The sequence below is a fragment of the Diuraphis noxia genome, unplaced genomic scaffold, assembly GCF_037042655.1.
Source record: "Diuraphis noxia isolate RWA-SAM2 unplaced genomic scaffold, SU_Dnox_SAM2 contig0003, whole genome shotgun sequence".
Taxonomy (NCBI): Eukaryota; Metazoa; Arthropoda; class Insecta; order Hemiptera; family Aphididae; genus Diuraphis; species Diuraphis noxia.
In genome coordinates, this window is record NW_028301713.1 from 41,731,682 (window position 1) to 41,751,593 (window position 19,912).

At 30.8% G+C, this 19,912-nt stretch overlaps 1 protein-coding gene and 1 pseudogene across 1 annotated transcript in view; both read left to right on the forward strand.

Moving 5' to 3' along the window:
* Optix (optix) overlaps positions 1-4,360 on the forward strand; it is a 52,478-nt gene extending 48,118 nt beyond the window's left edge. The window contains exon 2 of the mRNA XM_089223988.1: positions 1,721-4,360. Coding sequence (XP_089080114.1) covers positions 1,721-2,003 — 283 coding nt within the window. The 3' untranslated portion in view covers positions 2,004-4,360. The remainder of the gene's footprint in view (positions 1-1,720) is intronic.
* LOC149057377 (uncharacterized) overlaps positions 1-19,912 on the forward strand; it is a 133,237-nt pseudogene that overhangs the window by 100,302 nt on the left and 13,023 nt on the right.

Below are 19,912 nucleotides of genomic sequence, written 5' to 3' on the forward strand. Positions count from 1 at the left end.
TAATTTAATATATTATACAACCTCATATAGGTTTGTGACAGGAAAAATCGGAACGCACGTGAACGGGCGGCAGTCGGATTTATTGATAACAACAACAACAACAATAATAGTAATCGTAATGATAATAATGACGCGTGGACATTTTTTTTTAACTGTCACGATTGTGTTTGCATTAAACGTGATTAGTGTGTATTCGGTGGCGGCGCCGGGTAGTGATGTGGGGGCGGCCACGGCGAGGGGACGACATCCTTTCAAACAAAATCACCGTAGCCTTTTGTACCTCGATATATAAGCATTTCCTGTTTATTATAATACGGCCGTTCGTATCCGCGAAAAAATTTTATAACGGGTTATTGACGTCCACCGTCGTCGTCGTCTACACCGAGTCCGTCCGTCCGTAACGGTGGCGGCGTGAAAACGACGTTTTCGCCTGTGAAACGTACACACAAGCTTATATCAACCGATTTCGGTCATCAGTGCAAACACAATATTAAAATGTCGCGTATCATTAAGTATCGTGCGACCGTCATCTATTTTATAATTTAATGCGTATGTATGTACGCATTAATACAAGTGTGAACAAATATTTATTTATTTTACACCATGCGCATAATTTGATGAGGGGTACAATAATTATTATAATAAACGATATTTGCATATTAGTGAGACAGTTTATAAAGAGAAAATTAAAAGTATGCAATCGAAAAAAACATAAAACACAATTTATTATTAAATTATGTTAAAGTTATTGGGTAAAGTAGTATTTGGTGACAGGAAAACTAAAACAAATTATTAAGCTGCAGGTGCAAGAGTATTCTTTGGGTGACAGTGACCTAGTGAGGCGGGGAGGTGTGATGACACGTAAAAAATGAATTGTTCATTATTGTAGGGTAGTAGGGACACGGAATGTGTTTGATGCGAAGAGGTAAAATAAAATAACCTTCACATACTGCATCTCATATAATGTATATAGTTTTATTATTATATGGATGAACATTATTTTATGCTAAATGATAGACGACGCATTCGTTATGAAAGTAAACAAATTTAAAAATACATTTTCATGGATGTGGAATTAAATAGTATCGAATACTTTCGTAGATTTTATACAAAATTAATGAGTTTATACAAAAACTTATAATCGTTTTATAACCTCACTTTATATACCTACACAGTTTGAAGTTTCAAACCACCTCAGCTGAAAGTACACAATACATCATACTAAGACTAACTATAGCTTCAATAGCAATATTGTATAATAGATTATATTGTAAGATCATAATAGTTGAAAATTAATAACTGATGATATTTAATATAAAATTCAAAATGTATGATCTGTTTTAAAAGTCTACAGTCTGCGCCTTCCCACTCCTTCCCTACCGCAGATCTATAGACTAGCAGTTAGTGCGGCGTATATTTTGATGATAATTCTTTACAGGAGCCAGGAGGGTATCGTAAGAATAAAGGTAGATTTTTTTTTATGTGGATGTTTTGTCTCACATTGCATTTAAATGTTAATTTTGACTTGAATAAAAAAACGACCACATTAAATAATAATTTATACAAAACATAATAATAATGCATACATTATAAGTATTGCATAATAGGAATACCGTATAATAGGTATATTATAGCTGATTTTCCTTTCATATAATACCAACAATTTTGTCAAATCATAGCAATATTAATCAGTTTTTTTTTTTTTTTGTGCCACTCGTAGGATGCAACAGCAGCAGTTCGCCGCCCAGTTAGCGCATTCGGGCGGTCGGCACTTGAACCTCCGGCGGTCCATGTCACCGGGTGCGGTCAGTACCACCGGGTCCGAGTCGAGCATCAGCCTGGGCGCCCCGTCGCCCGGCCCGCCGTCCATGCCACCGCTTCCGCTCCAGTCGCTGCCACCCCCGCCGCTCCAGCTGACCGGCGACCCGCCCCGCATCGGCCTCACCAACCCGTCGCCGTGCACGTTACCGCAACCGCTGGCGCTGCACAGACCGTTCACGTGATACAGCCCGCCTCACCCGCCGATCACCGCCGGCTGGTGACGCGCCTTCTGCCGACGACGCGCACGGTTTGATTTGTTCATTTTTGGTCGTTTCGTTTTCTCTCTCACTGTTTATAACCACGACGACGACAACAAAAACACCAGCAACAACAACAATAATAATAATAATATCATTGTCGGACGCCGTCGATCGTCGTCATAAGTCACAACTCTTATAACAATATGATGATATTGTCATTTGCATGCGGTCATATGAACATTATGAACGCGAATTGCATACGATAACCTGCCGAAACCTGCACAGATATTATAACTATACAGCTTCACTAATTCACTATATCGGTTATATTATTAATTATTATAATATGTTCCTACGACAAGGCGTATGCGAATTAGTTATCTGATGACGTATTACATTTGTTGTCTCCATAGTATACATAGACATAATATTATAATAAACAGGCGTAGTGAACTTGATGAAAGTTCTCAGAGGCGTGTTAAGTATTCCAGCCCCCTAAGACCCGATGAAGGCGTACACAAGCTTATTACGAATAACGATGAACTTCGTCGTGAAAACAATATTTTGTCAATAATTTACTGTCAGCCTCACAACCCACCACAATTCGCCGTTTCTCGATTACCCCATATTCGCCACGCCACAGCTGATACAAAGGTGTTTATAATAACATGTCTATTGCTATTATATAATATAGTTGTCACACTTGGGCAATGTTCGCGAATTGTTGTACGTACCATTTACATACTGTATTAGATTTGTGCAATAATTCGTATGTCGATAGATGTACTATAAAATTATTTCACATAAACTGAATTAAGCTTTATGATTATAAAATATTTTTATTTCATTGATAAATATTCAATTATATTTAGGTAAACATTAATAATTTGTGCGATTGCTAAAACGAAAACGAAATTGATTTCTAAGCGTAAAATATTTGCTATAATTTCTATATGCCTGTTTAATTAAAAATAAAATTTTTCTTCAACATAAAACGAGTGACTTACACAAGTTTACCTATTATATTAACATACTCTACAAAATATATAATTGAGGTACTAGTTTCGTTTATCGTCTACTTTTAATTCGAACGATTAGTAGACATTGCCTAAGTTTCTATAGATCTACAGCCTGCAGGGTGCAGACATAATTGATATTATTATATAATAAGAATTTATTAGGCAGTTTAGTTATAAATCTGTGGTCGATAGGTACCGTCGGTCGATATGCGTATTTTCAGTTAGAGATTGCCGAAAACCAAAAATCGAAAAAAAAATAGCGGTACCCCTCTCCTCTATTGGTACATGCATAATATTATTATACATTAATCATTATTATTATTATTATTATTACTATTATTATTATCATTATTAAATTATTATTATATACGTTGTAACGCGCTTGTACCGTGTTTGTAAAAATAAAAACATTTTTGCCTATGATATTTTATTTATACAAACTATAATATTAATAGATTTATTATTGCAATTTTTTTGTCGAACGATCCGACCGATGATACATGTCGGATGCGTAGATATAATTTAAATCTGTATAAATAATACTTACAAACACCCTTCGCCTGTATTCGTTTTGTATATTTTAGAGTCTTTGTCTATAGTGCATAAACTTATATATATATATGTATATATATTTGAATATTTTAATGACTTTAATTCTAAACGATATAAATGTATACTTTTAGCGTGTAGAATTATACCGAGAGACTTTGCACTTTAAATTATATACTTTGTGTCGCAATCATAATATTATTAATCACAGTAAACATGAACTACCCCGTATTGTAAGTGTAACTCCCATAAGTATACATATATATACATGTATATAGATATATACATTATACATACAATTACTTTATGTAGTTTATAGCATTTTGTAAATAGAAATTAATTTTAGTTTGTTTAAACGGTGCAATTAACATTATATAATTTACAAAATATATTGTATAAAACTATTCTTTATAATATTATTATGATATTATATACATACACGTAGCAACTGATATAGGTATATATTATAATAATATCTATCGTGTTATAATATGATATACTATTATGTCAATATATATTATATATAGGTACGAGAAACATATGTAACTTTTTTTCAATATTGTTTAACGTAATAATCAAACTTATAATATAATAAGGCTTATTTGATTATTACAAAACATACGTAGTTTCATTTATTTGTGCTATTTCTCGATGATTTTGTGCGACGCATATAGTATTAATATTATTGTATCAATTTACTGCGGCCACATTGCAACGGACCTGTTTATTAAAACAAAACCGAAATATATATTATTATTAATTGTTTGTTAATTACGTTTTGATTTTTGTTTCTATTCCGCTCGCGCACTGTTCACAAATCGAATGCAGCGTCGCTGAGCTATCGCATAGTCGAATCTTGTGTTGTAGACGTTTTAATTATTGTTATTTGTGAACACACACATAACTATAATTATAGATAATATTTTAAACAGGACGTGGATTTATGCGATATTAAAAATTCAAATGTCTTAATCCTGATTAAAAATGAACATGATTCATGAAACACATAAAATAAAGTAAAATGTATTTATTATTATAAGTAAGTATAGGTACCTATATATTTTCGGGCAATTCAAAGTAAATTAACTTTCTTAAATATTTTATTAATCAGCCAGTAGGTAAGAAGTATTTCGTTAAATTTTTCTTTATTTTATATTTACCCTCTCACAGGTATATTTACAAATTTTCAATCATCATTAATCGTTAGTATGTTATAAATCGTAATATAGTAATACGAGTATAAGGAACATCGTACAAAAATAATAAATTTAATAAAATGGATTTTTATCTCATCTGCGTTATACGATCTATTGTTGCTCCAGTTCTTTGTTTGTTTTTCTACATTTAGTACTTTACTTTTTTGTACGATTCAAGTAGTTTTTAAACAAAAATGTTAGTTAAATATTTCACGTTTTTCCATACATATTTTGATAAAAATTGGAGCATAAAAAAAACAATTTATTTTTATATTTTTATTTAATTAAAATCTGCATCCTAATTATAATACATATTATTTTCTTGTATATGACAGAAAAGTTGACATAACGTGTGCGTTACGATATACTAGGTATGAATATTGTTGAATATATTATGTGTGGTCGTTTGGCGTGTAGAGTACGAAACCGCACTACACGTACGCGGTTAGGTACAATGCGTTTGTGTCTTGTGAGTGACACTCCTGGAGATAATTCATCGAATTCCTGGCCGATACGTGATTTATTTGAAAACGAACGGATTACACTGGATGAATAATAATAATAATAATAATAATAATATAAATTTAGCATTGGACGCACATATATCACTTGTCCATCTAACATACGTAGGTATAATACGTTATTACATTATTATATAGTGGCTTTATTTATTATTATAATCGTTCTTTTTTTCGAGATTTCTCGACAACCTGTCAACTCAAGAAGCGCTTACAGTATTTAGAGGCTACCTATGCGGTCTGTTTCAGGTAGGCATAACATACTACCAACATGTACGAGCACACTATTATTATAATGGTATCATATTATTATTATTATTACGATATTTTAACAGTCGGACGGAAACAACGTAGTACGCACATCTATGATCTCGGAGTGCTGTGCGCCGATTAAAATACACACAAATACACAATACATTATTGACTATTGTTATAGTTATGACTTAAAATGTATTTATTAAACTAAATTACAATATTATTGTAAGTACCTATCATAGGTGTGATGCGAAGTTATTTGTGTAATCTACAAATTATGTTTCCTATACGATCGAAATATAGTGTGATAGAAAACATAGAAAAATAAAAAGCATAGTCCATAATATATATACTAAATAATTTTATGATAAAGGTCGTATCGATTGGCCGAAAACACAATTCGCCGACAGAAAATAATATAAAATATAATAATATAATACAAAGTCAATATTATAAAATATAATAGTATGATATAAAGTCAATAATATAATAAAACAAATTGAGTACTCGTAGTTAATTATATGAGTTTGAGTTTATTATGAGTTATGATGCGCTTTTGTTTTCTGTCGTAATGGTAACTATAGCTTAAAGTTTAATCGTTATCTGATACACGTTTATTACTTTATTGTAATCGTGTTTAGTGTGAGTATAATATGCTGTATGAGGCGCATTCGTGAATTAGTTAATAATCATCACACGCTGGTTAAGTGGTAAGCATATATTATAATAAAATGTATTTTGATAAATTGGGCATCAACTATTCGATTAATGTTAACCAAAAGGGATTTGTTAAATTGAATTTTACATTAGTGTTATATGTTTTATGGGTAGGTAACTCACTTTTCAATTCAATAATAATAATTTATAAAATAATTTATAACAATTAATAATCGTTTTAACTAAGTCGACTAGATAATGTACAATACTCAATGATTTAATATGATAAAGGTTATCGATAGTACAGCATAAACGTTATTCGATATTAATTTATTATTGTAAACATTTTCAGAGTGTATGCCATGATGCCTATTTATATTTAAATTTATAAATGGTTTTAAGAACTTTCTGATGTCTATGTGTGTCACTTGTTTGAAAATGCATCATTATGATCAGGTACATATACGTGAGAAAGGTAGAGATTCAACCCCCCAAAAATTGTTTGAAAGTTAGTAATTACTAATAATTATATAATTTATATACAACATTTATTTATTGATGAGATATAAAATAATACACAATTTTTATACATTTTTTATGAGCCTCCGCTGATTTTTTTTGTTTACGTGCCTAATTATGATTCATATTTTATTGAATACAGTTACATTGGTTTTAATGTGTCATACATACGAGTACATCTATAATAATTTCGTTTGTTTAAACGCGATAAAATAACTGTTACAACCGACACGACAAACAACACGTTTTGCATCGGTACCTATAACATATTTTGTTGTATTAGATACAAACCGTACATTTTTGAATGACTTTGTTTCGACAATATTTACGAACAGTTTTCTTACTATTTCCGTCTTTGATAAGTATACACAGTTTTTTAATTGGTATACTTTTTTAAATTTAAAATAGGTTCGTAACTTTAATTATAATGGTCGACCGCAGACTTTGGAGGCACGCATGATGATATTAAAATATAAAACCAATGATGGCAATACTTCTTTTCACATTCTATACAAATAATAATATAACATGTGCATTGTATACTCCTGCAAATAATTTGATAAATTTTGAAAATTATGTTATATACTACCGCTATTAGACTGCAGAGTTATTGACTATATATGGTACGGGGGCGTGTTGTACGTCAAAACACAGAAAAAAAAAACAAAACGAGAGATGGTTAGAGGGAAAGAGAGAAAAAGATAGGTAGAGGTATATGACGAAAATAATATACATATATATATATAAACTGTGTGGCATGTACTAGCATATACGTATATAAAAACCATATATATATATATAGTTAAGCGACGTCGTTTAATGGGCTTTTAACGGATTTCGTTTCGGGTCGACGTCGCTGTTATTTTTCCGATTTTTTTCTCGTTCCCCGTTATTATTATTTCTGTTTAATACGGATTAACCGCGTGTTAACGGCTGCTGCTGCCACCGCCGCCGCCACATCCGCAACAGTCGCTCGCTCGGCACTTATTTAAGGGGCGAGCGTAATATTATAATACCGTCGGCAGCCGCTTATACATACATATTATTATTATACGACGTATATTATGTGCATATACGTGTATAATATTATATATTTTACGCGCGTTTGTCGGTGTGTTTATAATGCGTATAGACGCCTCATGATGTGCGCGCAAAAACAACAATCTATATATGGAGGCATGAAACTGTGGCGTTAAAAATATTTCGGTGATAAAGGTGTGTGAATACACACATGCGTATACGCGCTACTGCAGATGTATATATCTGTAGATGATTATATTCGCCAAACTCTACCGCCCCTTTGAATCCTTTCAACAATGCGGTTATTCGAAACCTGATTTTTTAAATATATTAGGCATACATATTATACTTATCGATCAATAGATCATATTTTTTTTAATTTTGAGGTTTATGTAGGTCGTGCCTACTCGAGAAAGTGTCCTGTGTAAGCTTCGGGAAGTTGCAAATTGGATATTATACCGAATCGCTCCGCTACTTTTTTCGTACGTTCTACATTTAGTGGTTCAACAACTGCCACAAAAGACACACGTCATACTGTATTATATGAGTATACTGTAGTTTTCATCAACTGATGATGTGTGAGACTGTAGGCACTAGGCATGTATGTGTTCTATTCTAAGGCGGTATAAGAAAATTTCCGCACGTTTTCTTGTAGTTTTGTCAGTGGAGAACTGTGTAAAAGATTTGGGCATACTGCTTATCATGATTTTTTCAAACTTCTTCAATTCTAGTCGTTTGGTTGAGCCGGTTGAGGTTTTGACATTTGAGTTATATTCTTTCTATCACTGCAGGTAATATATACTAGTACGCAAGTGATGTGTTTGTCAATGAGTTGTGCCCTAATATGTTGTGTTTTATATATCTAACTGCCAAAATCAGAAGGACCTTAAAGTAATTTTACACTTATACTCTTATATTTCTTACACAAACCGAAAAGCTATATTGTCTCACTCGAGCAAACTTAAATATTCCAAGTAACCTAAGTATGGAGTATTTTGGGGCCCTGACTAGGATCATTACAATACAGTATATTACTATCTATAATATTCTAATTCCTAAAATCATTTAAATTGCATAACTTAATCTAATATTCCCATCTGTATCTATATATATATATATCACAAAATCGTGTAAGAAACTATAGATAATTCTAACCTTGTAATGTAATTATTTACCATTGGTAAACCAAATATATCTATCATTGTGGCTCATCAAGAATTTAGAAAAAAAAAAAATTTTAAAATATTAACGAAGTCGACATTTATAATCTATATATATAAAATCCAAATACCACTGACTGAATGATCGCTGTATCTCAAAAACTACGCAACGTACGGACTTGAAATTTGGAATATAGGTTCTTCTCATATTTTCACCGTGCAATAAGGAGGGATCTTTCAAAATTCACATTTTAAAGGGATGCTCAAACGGGGATTTTGAGATTTACGATGGAAATTTAGTTTATAATAGGTTGCTATAACAACCTGATTTATGTGTTGACACATTTATCACTTTATTATTACAGATAATAATAATAATAATAATTATTATTATTATTAAATGAGTTAGTTAGTTATAGTAAGCTCTGCCAGTAGTTTGATCATTTTAGCCACAAAAGGCAGTACCAAAAATACTGTTTATAAAGAGGTATTGATATGAATAAAATATGTTAATATAAATTTATCGTCGTTTTGGCTTATATAACATAACACCATAATGTATATAATAATGTTACAACGACGCTGTAAAACTTAATTAGTTTTAAAAGATATTACAGAAACTTCTATATACAATACATGGGCAACCTAGGATCAACATATCTAAAAGCAGCCTGTAATAAACTAATAAATATAAAAAAAAAAATGATAAAATAAAAGTAATAGTAGGTAACACAAAAAAGAATTTTGTATTAATTGATTATATTAATTCACCGTTAGTGGAATTAAGTAAAAATGGAAACTTGGTATAACTTTAATACTTTAGAGTTAAATCATACACTTACGTACAAACAGCACCAGGTCCGCGATCTACCGCCGCAGGTAGATTGCCTACCTGATAATATTATACTTCTGCAAACCAGAATTTTTATTCCATGTAACGGAAAAGTTAAGATAAGTTTTGAACACCTGCATACACCGATTATTAAATAACGAATTGAACAAAGTTTGTGCCATATAAATTTAATACATTTAACGGGCAACGAAGTGCACGGGATCAGCTAGTAATATATATTATGACTGGGATTTTCGGGAAGAACAAAAACAAAAATTTCTTAAAAATAAGGTATTTCAAATATACAACCGTATACCGGGTTGAATACGTATAATAAATTTAGGAAGAATTGACATGTGAGGGTATATAATATAATATATACAAATATGCAGAAATATAAAATATAGTGTATTGTGTATATAATATGATGGTGAGAAGTCGCTCCGTTTATTATTACGTCATAATATTATTATAAGCTTATACATAATATACAAACACTCGTTTAAATACATATACACACTCATACTATATATGTGTTTACAGTTTACGCGGGTTGACGCGACCATGTACGTGTGAAATAAGAGCTGCAGCCGACGAGCGGTACCAAATCCTGCAAAAGCTCACTCCCCCCCCCCCACCGGCCGTTTCGCGCGTCGTAGCTTTTAGTCGGCCGACCGCAAAAGCCTTTCGCTCCACCCTATCATCCCCCTGACCTCACAAATACCACCCCCTCCGGTACCGTCGGCGGGCACTTTGCCACTATATATTATATAGTAATAACTAAATTGTAGCTATATGTAGTAGGTTATAGGTATTTTTTATGTGTATATAAATAAATTTATAGTTTTGATTCGTGTGTACACCAATCGTACAGGTTTCGAAATCTCTTAATGGCCGACGAGTTACAGCATATTATGTGTGTGCTTTTTATTCTGCACCTATATACTGCACGATGGCGGCGTTTGTGTGATTCGAGTGTAACACTGCAGCGCGTGTAATGTCGCCCTCGCCGGATAATAAGCAGTGGCGTAAACTGGGGGTCGCACTTGCGACCCCTGAAAATATCATAGTTTCGCAAAAGTATCTTTTTGCGACTCAAACTCACGATATCATATTATATAGTTTTCAAAAAATGTTAATATCAATATAATAATATATTAAATAATTTATATTTTGAGAACCAATGTTTAACTTTGTTTTGAAGCACTGGAATTATTATTATATCCTTTCCACATTTATTTATAGTTTAGTAGTTTTGTTATCAATCATTTTCTATTATTATACCAATATGTATATTTATTGTGATCGGCCGACTCGAGTCTCAGTGGCCTAGCAGCTGACAGTGAAAACGTATTCGTGGTTTAAAATTATTATTTGTTTGTTTTATACTTTTATAGTTTTATACATTAACCTAAGTTTTACACTTGTAAGTTGTATTTATTTCTTACCCACGGCCGATTTAAAATTAAGTGTTTCAACACTACATTGATTCAGAATGGAAAAGTTTTTTGTTAAAATATCGAAATCGAAAGTAAGTGTATATTTTACTTTAAATTAATTTAATTGTTTAGTACACATATTTAGTATGCATTAAATTAAAAGTAGCCCTTAAAATATATTACTGATTTATATTAATATTATATTAAAACTACAATTTTGATAAATACAACAATATCATTTGTTAAATTACAGATCAAATATAAACTTTTTATCACTAATAAGTACTAGGTACCTATATATGTCATCATTGTCGTCAGTATAATATATACGCGTACGATGTCATCATCACGACGAACGACGCGTAAACATTAAAAGTGTACGAATAACCTGCACATTTATATAGGTATATATACCTTATACGACAGCGATGACAACGAACGTACACAACAGTGTTGACATTTTATGGTGTAGGGTGTCCTGCACTGTCCACCTATTATTGTTTGTCCTCATATACTGCTGCAGCCGTCACCCAACTATATACTGCAGACACCTGTATATGACTCTTCGGTACTCTTTGAACTTTTAAACGTACCTGTGTAGGCATGTAGTTTCCACCCGTTCCCGGTTTCAAAAAGGGGGAAAAAAAAAGGTATGTATTTGTACAAATATTTGAATATAATATAGTTTATGTAATGGATATCAGTAATTTAACTTTGAAAGTTTGAAATAAATATATTTATACATAGACCGATACTTAAATTAGAAACCACGACCTTTTTTTTCTAAATAAACTATTATGCTACGTGAAAAAACTAAGATTTATTTTTATTTTTTTATTTAAGGTAAGGGTTTTCAACATCTATTGAGGTTATTATATTACGAATATAACAAATGAGAACATAAATAAAATATTTATAGTTTGTGATATACTTTAGTGTAGTGGAAAAATTTGTAGATTCTAAGATTTTATTTTTCCATTTTTAGCTCTACAGGACGCAGGTAACCCGAAAGAACATGATGCGTATCATGGCTAAATAAATAGGTATGATTACAAAACACTTTTTTTGTCCGGTTTGCGCATATATACTCACTATTTTATAGTTTTATACACAAAACCATTGCTCGTAGTCCTTCGCATTTCATTGGTCGGCAATGTTAATAGAATAGGATAGAAGTGGTTAGGTAGAACCTAAGAGTAGAACATCTAGATAGAAGAGGCAAGAGTGGTATGCGTATCACAAAGTTGTGATCATACCTATTTATTTAGTCATGATACGACGTTTAATGATTTTCGGATATTATGTTTATTAAGCATTTAAGCCATATATTTTTTCAAAACCACGTTTTAAAAACATGTCATTAATTGATATAAAATAAATCATAAGACCAACACGATCAAAGGAAAGTACCTATAATATATAGTGGTCTTGTCATTTTCAAAAACCACAATATATGTATTGTATATACATACTGTGTACTTATACCATTATAACGGTGTTACGAATATGTTATAATGGTATTGTAATAATAATAAATAATAATAAAATGCGTGTGATTTTTTAGTGTAGGATTTGTGCGACACTAATATACACAAACCATTGAACCAATGTAAATTATATATTATAAGTATTATAACTATTGGTATGCACTTTTTTTCGTTAAATAATATATATTATAATGCCTCTAATTTTTTGCAAATCACGTTTTTTTATTAGCCGTTTTATATATTTCCGTGATACATCTATATTCTAGCGTAATATTGTTCGTCTGTGTTATTATGTTTATTATATTTTCTAAAAAGTAAACCAAATTTTGGTTTGATAGCCGCATGTACTACCTTGCGTTGTATTTACTCATCCATGGACCAGAATGTAAATACGTACCTTCAACTCTCACAATGAATTATTCTAATCTATATGACACGAATTTGATATGTTTTCCACTTGATAAATGAAAAATGTGGCATATAATATTTAGGGTTACTCACCAAGCGTGCTAACTACCTTTTCTTTTACAATAATGCAATTATTCAAAATATGATTTTTCGAATTTTGAAATATGCTTAAAACCTATATTTTCGAGTTCTTGAGATTTTTGCACTATTTAAGGACTGCAGCCTCGTGGAGATATTTCTGTTTTTAAAATTATGAATCCGCTTTCTGCTCTTTGTAATTTAGCTGATAATTTTTCTGGAAATGTTGATTGGTATATCAAAATCAAATATGTGGTTTTGAATTATTAACTTCGTGTATTATAATTTATGGGTTAGGATAATAGGTCCATGATAACAGGTTTGGAAGAAATTGCACGTGTTCTATATTATGGTAATTAGAAAATACATTTTGTTATTTATTCATATAGATATAATATTAATCTATATAGGTATCAGTATGAATATATATATAGGTACTATATGACTTATAAAAATTAGTTGAGTTTAATAAATACGATATCCAATATAACATATTTTCGTAAAATCAAAATGTATAAGTTTGTTTTATGTTCGTACAACAACGACAATACAGTGGGTGTGGCACATGGCCGTATTCAGGGGGGGGGTCGGGGTTCAAACCCTCCCCGAAATGTCATCAGTCATCAAAAATATTTCTATTGAATTTCCTCGATAATTCTAAAGGCACAGGCATATAGAACGCAGTCTTGTCGCGGTGGTCTGCGATACAGTTGTAATTAAATACAACATTTGACCTTGGCCGCCACGATATCACAGCCCGTCGCGACAGACCACGTCCCGTGTTCCCTGGCCTTAAACATTGCATAAATTAAAAATAGAATACAATTATAATAAAATATATGTGACGTTATCGTATCGCCAACCGAAGTAAATGTTGATCCAGAAGAGGTGCTAATTCGATTTGCAAAACAGTAGAGGAGAATGATGTTACTTTGAAAAATTCTGGTTTGTTGTAAATTTAATTTAAAAAATGTTGTTAAATACAGTATAAATAAAAATAAAAACTTATGTATTTAGAATAATGAGGTTAATTTATTCTTGTATTATTGGTACCTTAAACAATGACATGGTTATATTAAATTAAAATTCATAAAAATGATGGCGTAGTTTTATATTATAATGAACCCCCCCCCAAAAAAAAAAAAAAAAAAAAAAATGAATCCTGGATACGGCCATGGTGTGGCATCTTCTCAACGTGTATACTACATTAGTATATATATATATATATATATATAGGGACAAATACTAGAATAGTATATAGTTTCCGAATAGCATCATTAAGCCATATAGATCCCTAACTTAAACTTAAATTGAACCGGTGACCAAGTTGAATGTTTATGAAAGTTCCTTGCTTTCTGTGATTCATGTACCTATAAGTACATGGTATACTTTTCAGTTCTGTTTGCCATATATAAATGAAGAAAAAATTCTTTACCCGCGTGTGTCATCGGCGTTAAGAACACTTAGGTTTAGCTATCAGGTCACGCACAACCACGGCACTTTTATTGTGAACCACTATTTACATTATAGTAGAGATAATTCCTGTTTATCAGTTATTATTCATAATATTTATTGTGGTAATTTATTTGTTTATTATTATTTTAATATTATATCGATTATCGATACCTATATAATTGTTTTATGATAGCCTAGTCATGTAGAATTTCAGGGCCTGCAACAATAAAGTTTATACCTAGATATACGGCAATATATATTCACTCGTAGTTTGGAATCAAACTTTGTTTTTCGCGGTCAAAGTTAACTTAACCGTTAACCGTGGTGGTTCATAAAACACGTTATTAACGAGTTATTATTGCGTGTTATAACATTATGATTATATATTCTTTATTTTTCACAGAATTTAAAGCGTAAACTGCATAAACATTTGAAACATCATCATGTACGCCTTTATATGTCACGCATGCCTTTGAAATACATTATAAAAACAATATTGTTCTCGTTGTTTGTCGATAGAGATGACGTTATACGACTATAATAATATACACACGTATAAGTAAAGACTGGCTGCGGCTAATTGTCATGTACGTTCGTATAAATTATAAATGCTCATTAGTAAAATCGTAAATCATCCGTTATAGAGAGGTTTCACTTTAGGTATATACCAACATCGTACCTGCTAATTGCTATTATTTGAAGTAGATATTTTCTTCTGCATATCTGTTGAGCGTAGGTGTATACTATTGAATATATTCAATAATTCTATTATTATCGGTCTAAAATTTTTAAAAGTCCTAACGCATAATAATCCGTATGTTCTTTCAGTATATAGATACTTGATCCGTGATGATAAGTATAATATAGGTATTATAACACATTAAAAAAAATTGTTTTTTTCTATAATTTGCAACTTATGTTCAGAATTCAGATGCGTGAAATCGTCAGATCTTCGTAGTAATTGATAAGTATTCTGCTGCAATGGGTATTATTATTCATTATGTAACATATAATTTATACTTCGAGAGAAATGTACCTATATATAATATTAATAATACGTGGGTTTTAATGTCCAAAAACAAGAACAATTCTTTAAAACATTTCGAATTACCTGCTCATTCACCAAAAATATTACATAACTTCAAAAAATGCCCTAAAAAATTATTAAGCAAAAATCTATTAATACTATTACAATTAACGTAATTTGGTAATAGGTATATCGTGATTGATACAATATACCTACAAGTCATAAATAAACCGACCAAATATAGAGTATACATAGATCATTGACTCGTGTATAATTATTAATTAATAATGATATATCTGCCTGCACGAACATTTATTCGCAGTTTGTCAAACATTTGTGCAGCCACAGCCGCTTTTGTCTCTGGTATAAAAGGTAAAAATATTTTTAATAAAAATAATCTGATAAATCAAAATAAATAACACATTGATTTTTTTAAATTTTTAGTCATGTTATTTATAGTGATTTTTATCAAATTTTATTCATTAATTTAACAAAAAAATAATCAAATTTTTTTTAAATGCAAAGTATAAAATTAATTTTTAAACTTGTTGATGATGAAACCAGTATTGTGCTTGGAAATCAATGTTTTAGAACGCTCCGCTAAAAATACAATATACATTTACACCCACGCCCTGATAATAATATGATAATATGCTGTCGATCCCTGTATAAAATGACGCTGATGGTGATGATGGTGGCAGCGGCGCGTGACGTCTATATAATTGCGGATTAATCCCCTGACCTTTATAGTATAAACGACGACGATTTTGCGATGAATTTAATTCGATTCGTATCTTTTCCGTTACTTTGTCACGCGGTGAATATGATTTTCCGCGAGATTTAACAACACAATCGATACATCCCCTATTCCTTGTACGCATTCAATGTAAATATATTATTATAAACTCGTGTACATTTCCGGTCGACATTACTCACTTTAAATATATAATATATTGTACTTATACACACACACATAGTAGAAAATATCATTTAAGTATAATGGATCAGGTTATATTATAATGGACAACATTTCAATCAAATAATTGGTAGGTACGGTAAAAACTCTTATTATACATTTATATATATATATAATATATATACATCATATATATTATGTATATATACTATAGTCTAAAGGTATATAATTGGCCTGCAGACTGTATAATATGTAATTAAAGTAGCTGAAATTCTTATATCATAGTAGTGCATTAATGCTGGTGAGAGGTTTAGGTTTAAATGGATTAATTTATCTATATATATATATATAGATATGTCTATGAATATTAAGCTTTATCATTCTACACAAACTATTCATGGCAGGTTTCATGTATTAAGACACATGTTTCTAATTATTTTAAGTATGATCAGTTTACTAAGTCGGTATAAAGGTATACGAATGTAGACTATAATATTATAATCAAATATCGTGGGGGGAGGTGCAGATTTCCAGTAGTTTATCCCCCCCCCTAAAATTGCATTGTGTATAGTACTGTATACATCCGTGGACTATTTAAATAGTATAATAAGCCACTTTAATTTAAATAATGTGACTCATACTCCATCCATGCAAAAAAAAATATTAAACCAAATATATGTGCTTATAACATAGACATACTATATCATTATAGGTATTATCTACCTATATAATATAGTCAAGAGATTGATGATTACTTGAACAATGAATAATTATTATTTCAAAAAGTAAAGTAAATATTAACTTTTTAGAAAACTTTCGACTTTAAAGTTTTAAGCCCTGCATTGTTGTATGTTTTTTCCGTTTCTGTTCATATTTTATATTTGTTTCCGGAGCGCTGGAAAAGGACATAACACCTATAAATTACTTCTCATATTATTAATATACGCTTCTAATTATTCGGCAGAAGAAAACCTGTACGAAAGAACTATCTATGAAATTTGAATCACTTCAGCGTCGGAAAAACAAGGTCAACCTGAAGCGTGCAATTATCTGGAGCTGCTGTATAATGAAACAATTTTTTCATAATATATAAACAGGTATATATAATATATAATATAGACATATATAGTCATATGGATGCAAAAAAATAATGACACTATTAAAAAATACACGACTTAGGTATCGTATTAATAATAGTTGCATTGCCAAGTCAGCCGTGTATGATATCCGCGCACCAATATCATATAATATCAGAATAATATATATGTACTGGTACTTGTGATATTATATTATTTGATTTAAATATTTCTTTTATGTTGTGAATGGTTGAATATTTCAATTTACAAATCATTTTGACCGGTTAATTTTTTTTTTTTTGAGAATTATACAATATAATAGCTGTAAAAGATAACGAACTAATGGAATGCATACAACGATAATATTAGTCGAACACAATAAAACTGCAATTGCAGAAATTCATTTTCAGCGGGCGATTCCCGTTTTTATCTCGGCATGACCTCTTTTGAACTTCTGGCGGTATTTTTGACTAGCTTCGGTAATAAATAATAATAAAATCCAATTGAAAAAAAAATTGTCAACTGTTTTGCTTGTTACAAATATAAGAGGTATAATGTTGTCCATTCTGAAACTACCGTATAAGTTATAATAATATACTCGGTGTATATAGGTACAATACTCAGATTTTGCGTATTATATGTGCTGCAATTATAATTCTGAAGTCAAGCAATCATTGAGGCCCTCTTACCCACATAGGTGTAAATAGGTTTAGCCACTATATAGTTGAAAATAAGCTCCTTCATAAATTGTATAATTAACATCAATATATAGTCTATGCCATAATTTATTCGCTCGTGGTACAATTATAGACAAATAATATAGATGATATTTTCGAGTATATTTAAACAAGAAAAACATATTGTGATTAAAAAATAAGAAAACAAAGGATAAAGAAAATGGTTGTAGGGTATAATATAACTGAACTACCTATGCGGCTATAATATGTATACCTTTACTAAAATCTAAAGTATATACATTTGATCGACTACCACGGTAAAATCTAGAAAAATCGAGTACCTACAATTTATTGTTTTTTTTTAATTTGAACTATAGTAAAAATCGCAGCTGTTTAATTTTAAAAGTGCCGGTTCAGATGTGTTAACGATGCACGAAGCAACCAGCAATTTTTTTCACTAAGTAACGACAAAATAAATATGATGTTCGGTTCTAAAATTTCTTTAGTGCAAGCTGTGGCATAACATTATACCACAGAATAAGATTATTATTATTATAATTATTATACCAACAACCAACACTCGACAAAATTTCACATAGATATACGTAAACACGTTATAATATTATTTATTACAGTGCAGCAGTGATGCATGTGTCACGCCGTCATCGTCACTATAATAGAACACGGCGAATCGCGTTTTTTTCCATGCGTATAAATCGCACACAATGTTTAAGTTCGACCAATCCGTTCGATACGGTTGATATATAATATTGTTTTTCGTGTGTCGGTCTTCTGGACGGCGGCGGTAATTCGAACGGACGCTATTTGCATCACACACACGCCACTCGTTTAATATTTTATTCGCAGCGGTGCAATGATGTACGAGCGCCAAGACGAGTATTTTTGTGCAGAAAATCGTTTGGCTTCGTTCATGGCTAATCGATTTTCGCGGTAGAAGAATGCGAATTATTATCATATTATTACACACACACACACATATATATATATATATAAATAGTAACGAGGTGATAAGGCCTTGGCAAAGATTATTTTCAACGAGCGCAGCATATAAATGTATGTACATATTATATCGGCTATACTTACCTACAACTATATAAGTACCTAACCCATACATGTAATTGAATCATATAAAAATGTCCTGTTTATATATATATACAATAAAATTTTCGTACTCGTCGAATTAATTTTGAAATAAAAATTATTTAATTGATGATAACCACTAAAAATACTGAAAAATAAAAAAGACTTAATGATCAAAAATGAAAAATTCAGTTCGTTTAAACCTATAATTCAAATTTTGCATTAAATAAGTTATGTTTTCATGTCAGCTGAAATAATGCATTTTTCTACAAATGCACAGTAATCCTATTTATCACTTATTACAAATACAGTTTGGTAACCATTATTTAAATGACTATATCAACATTATTGATGCAGCGTTAATTTTGTGTCTAGCCACATTATATTTTAATTAGATCTGGTTCTGGTCCTCGATACTGGCGTGCATATCGAATAAATATCTGTTTATAACTATTATAATTTATAATATTATAATAATCATTAAAGAAACGCAAATCGTATA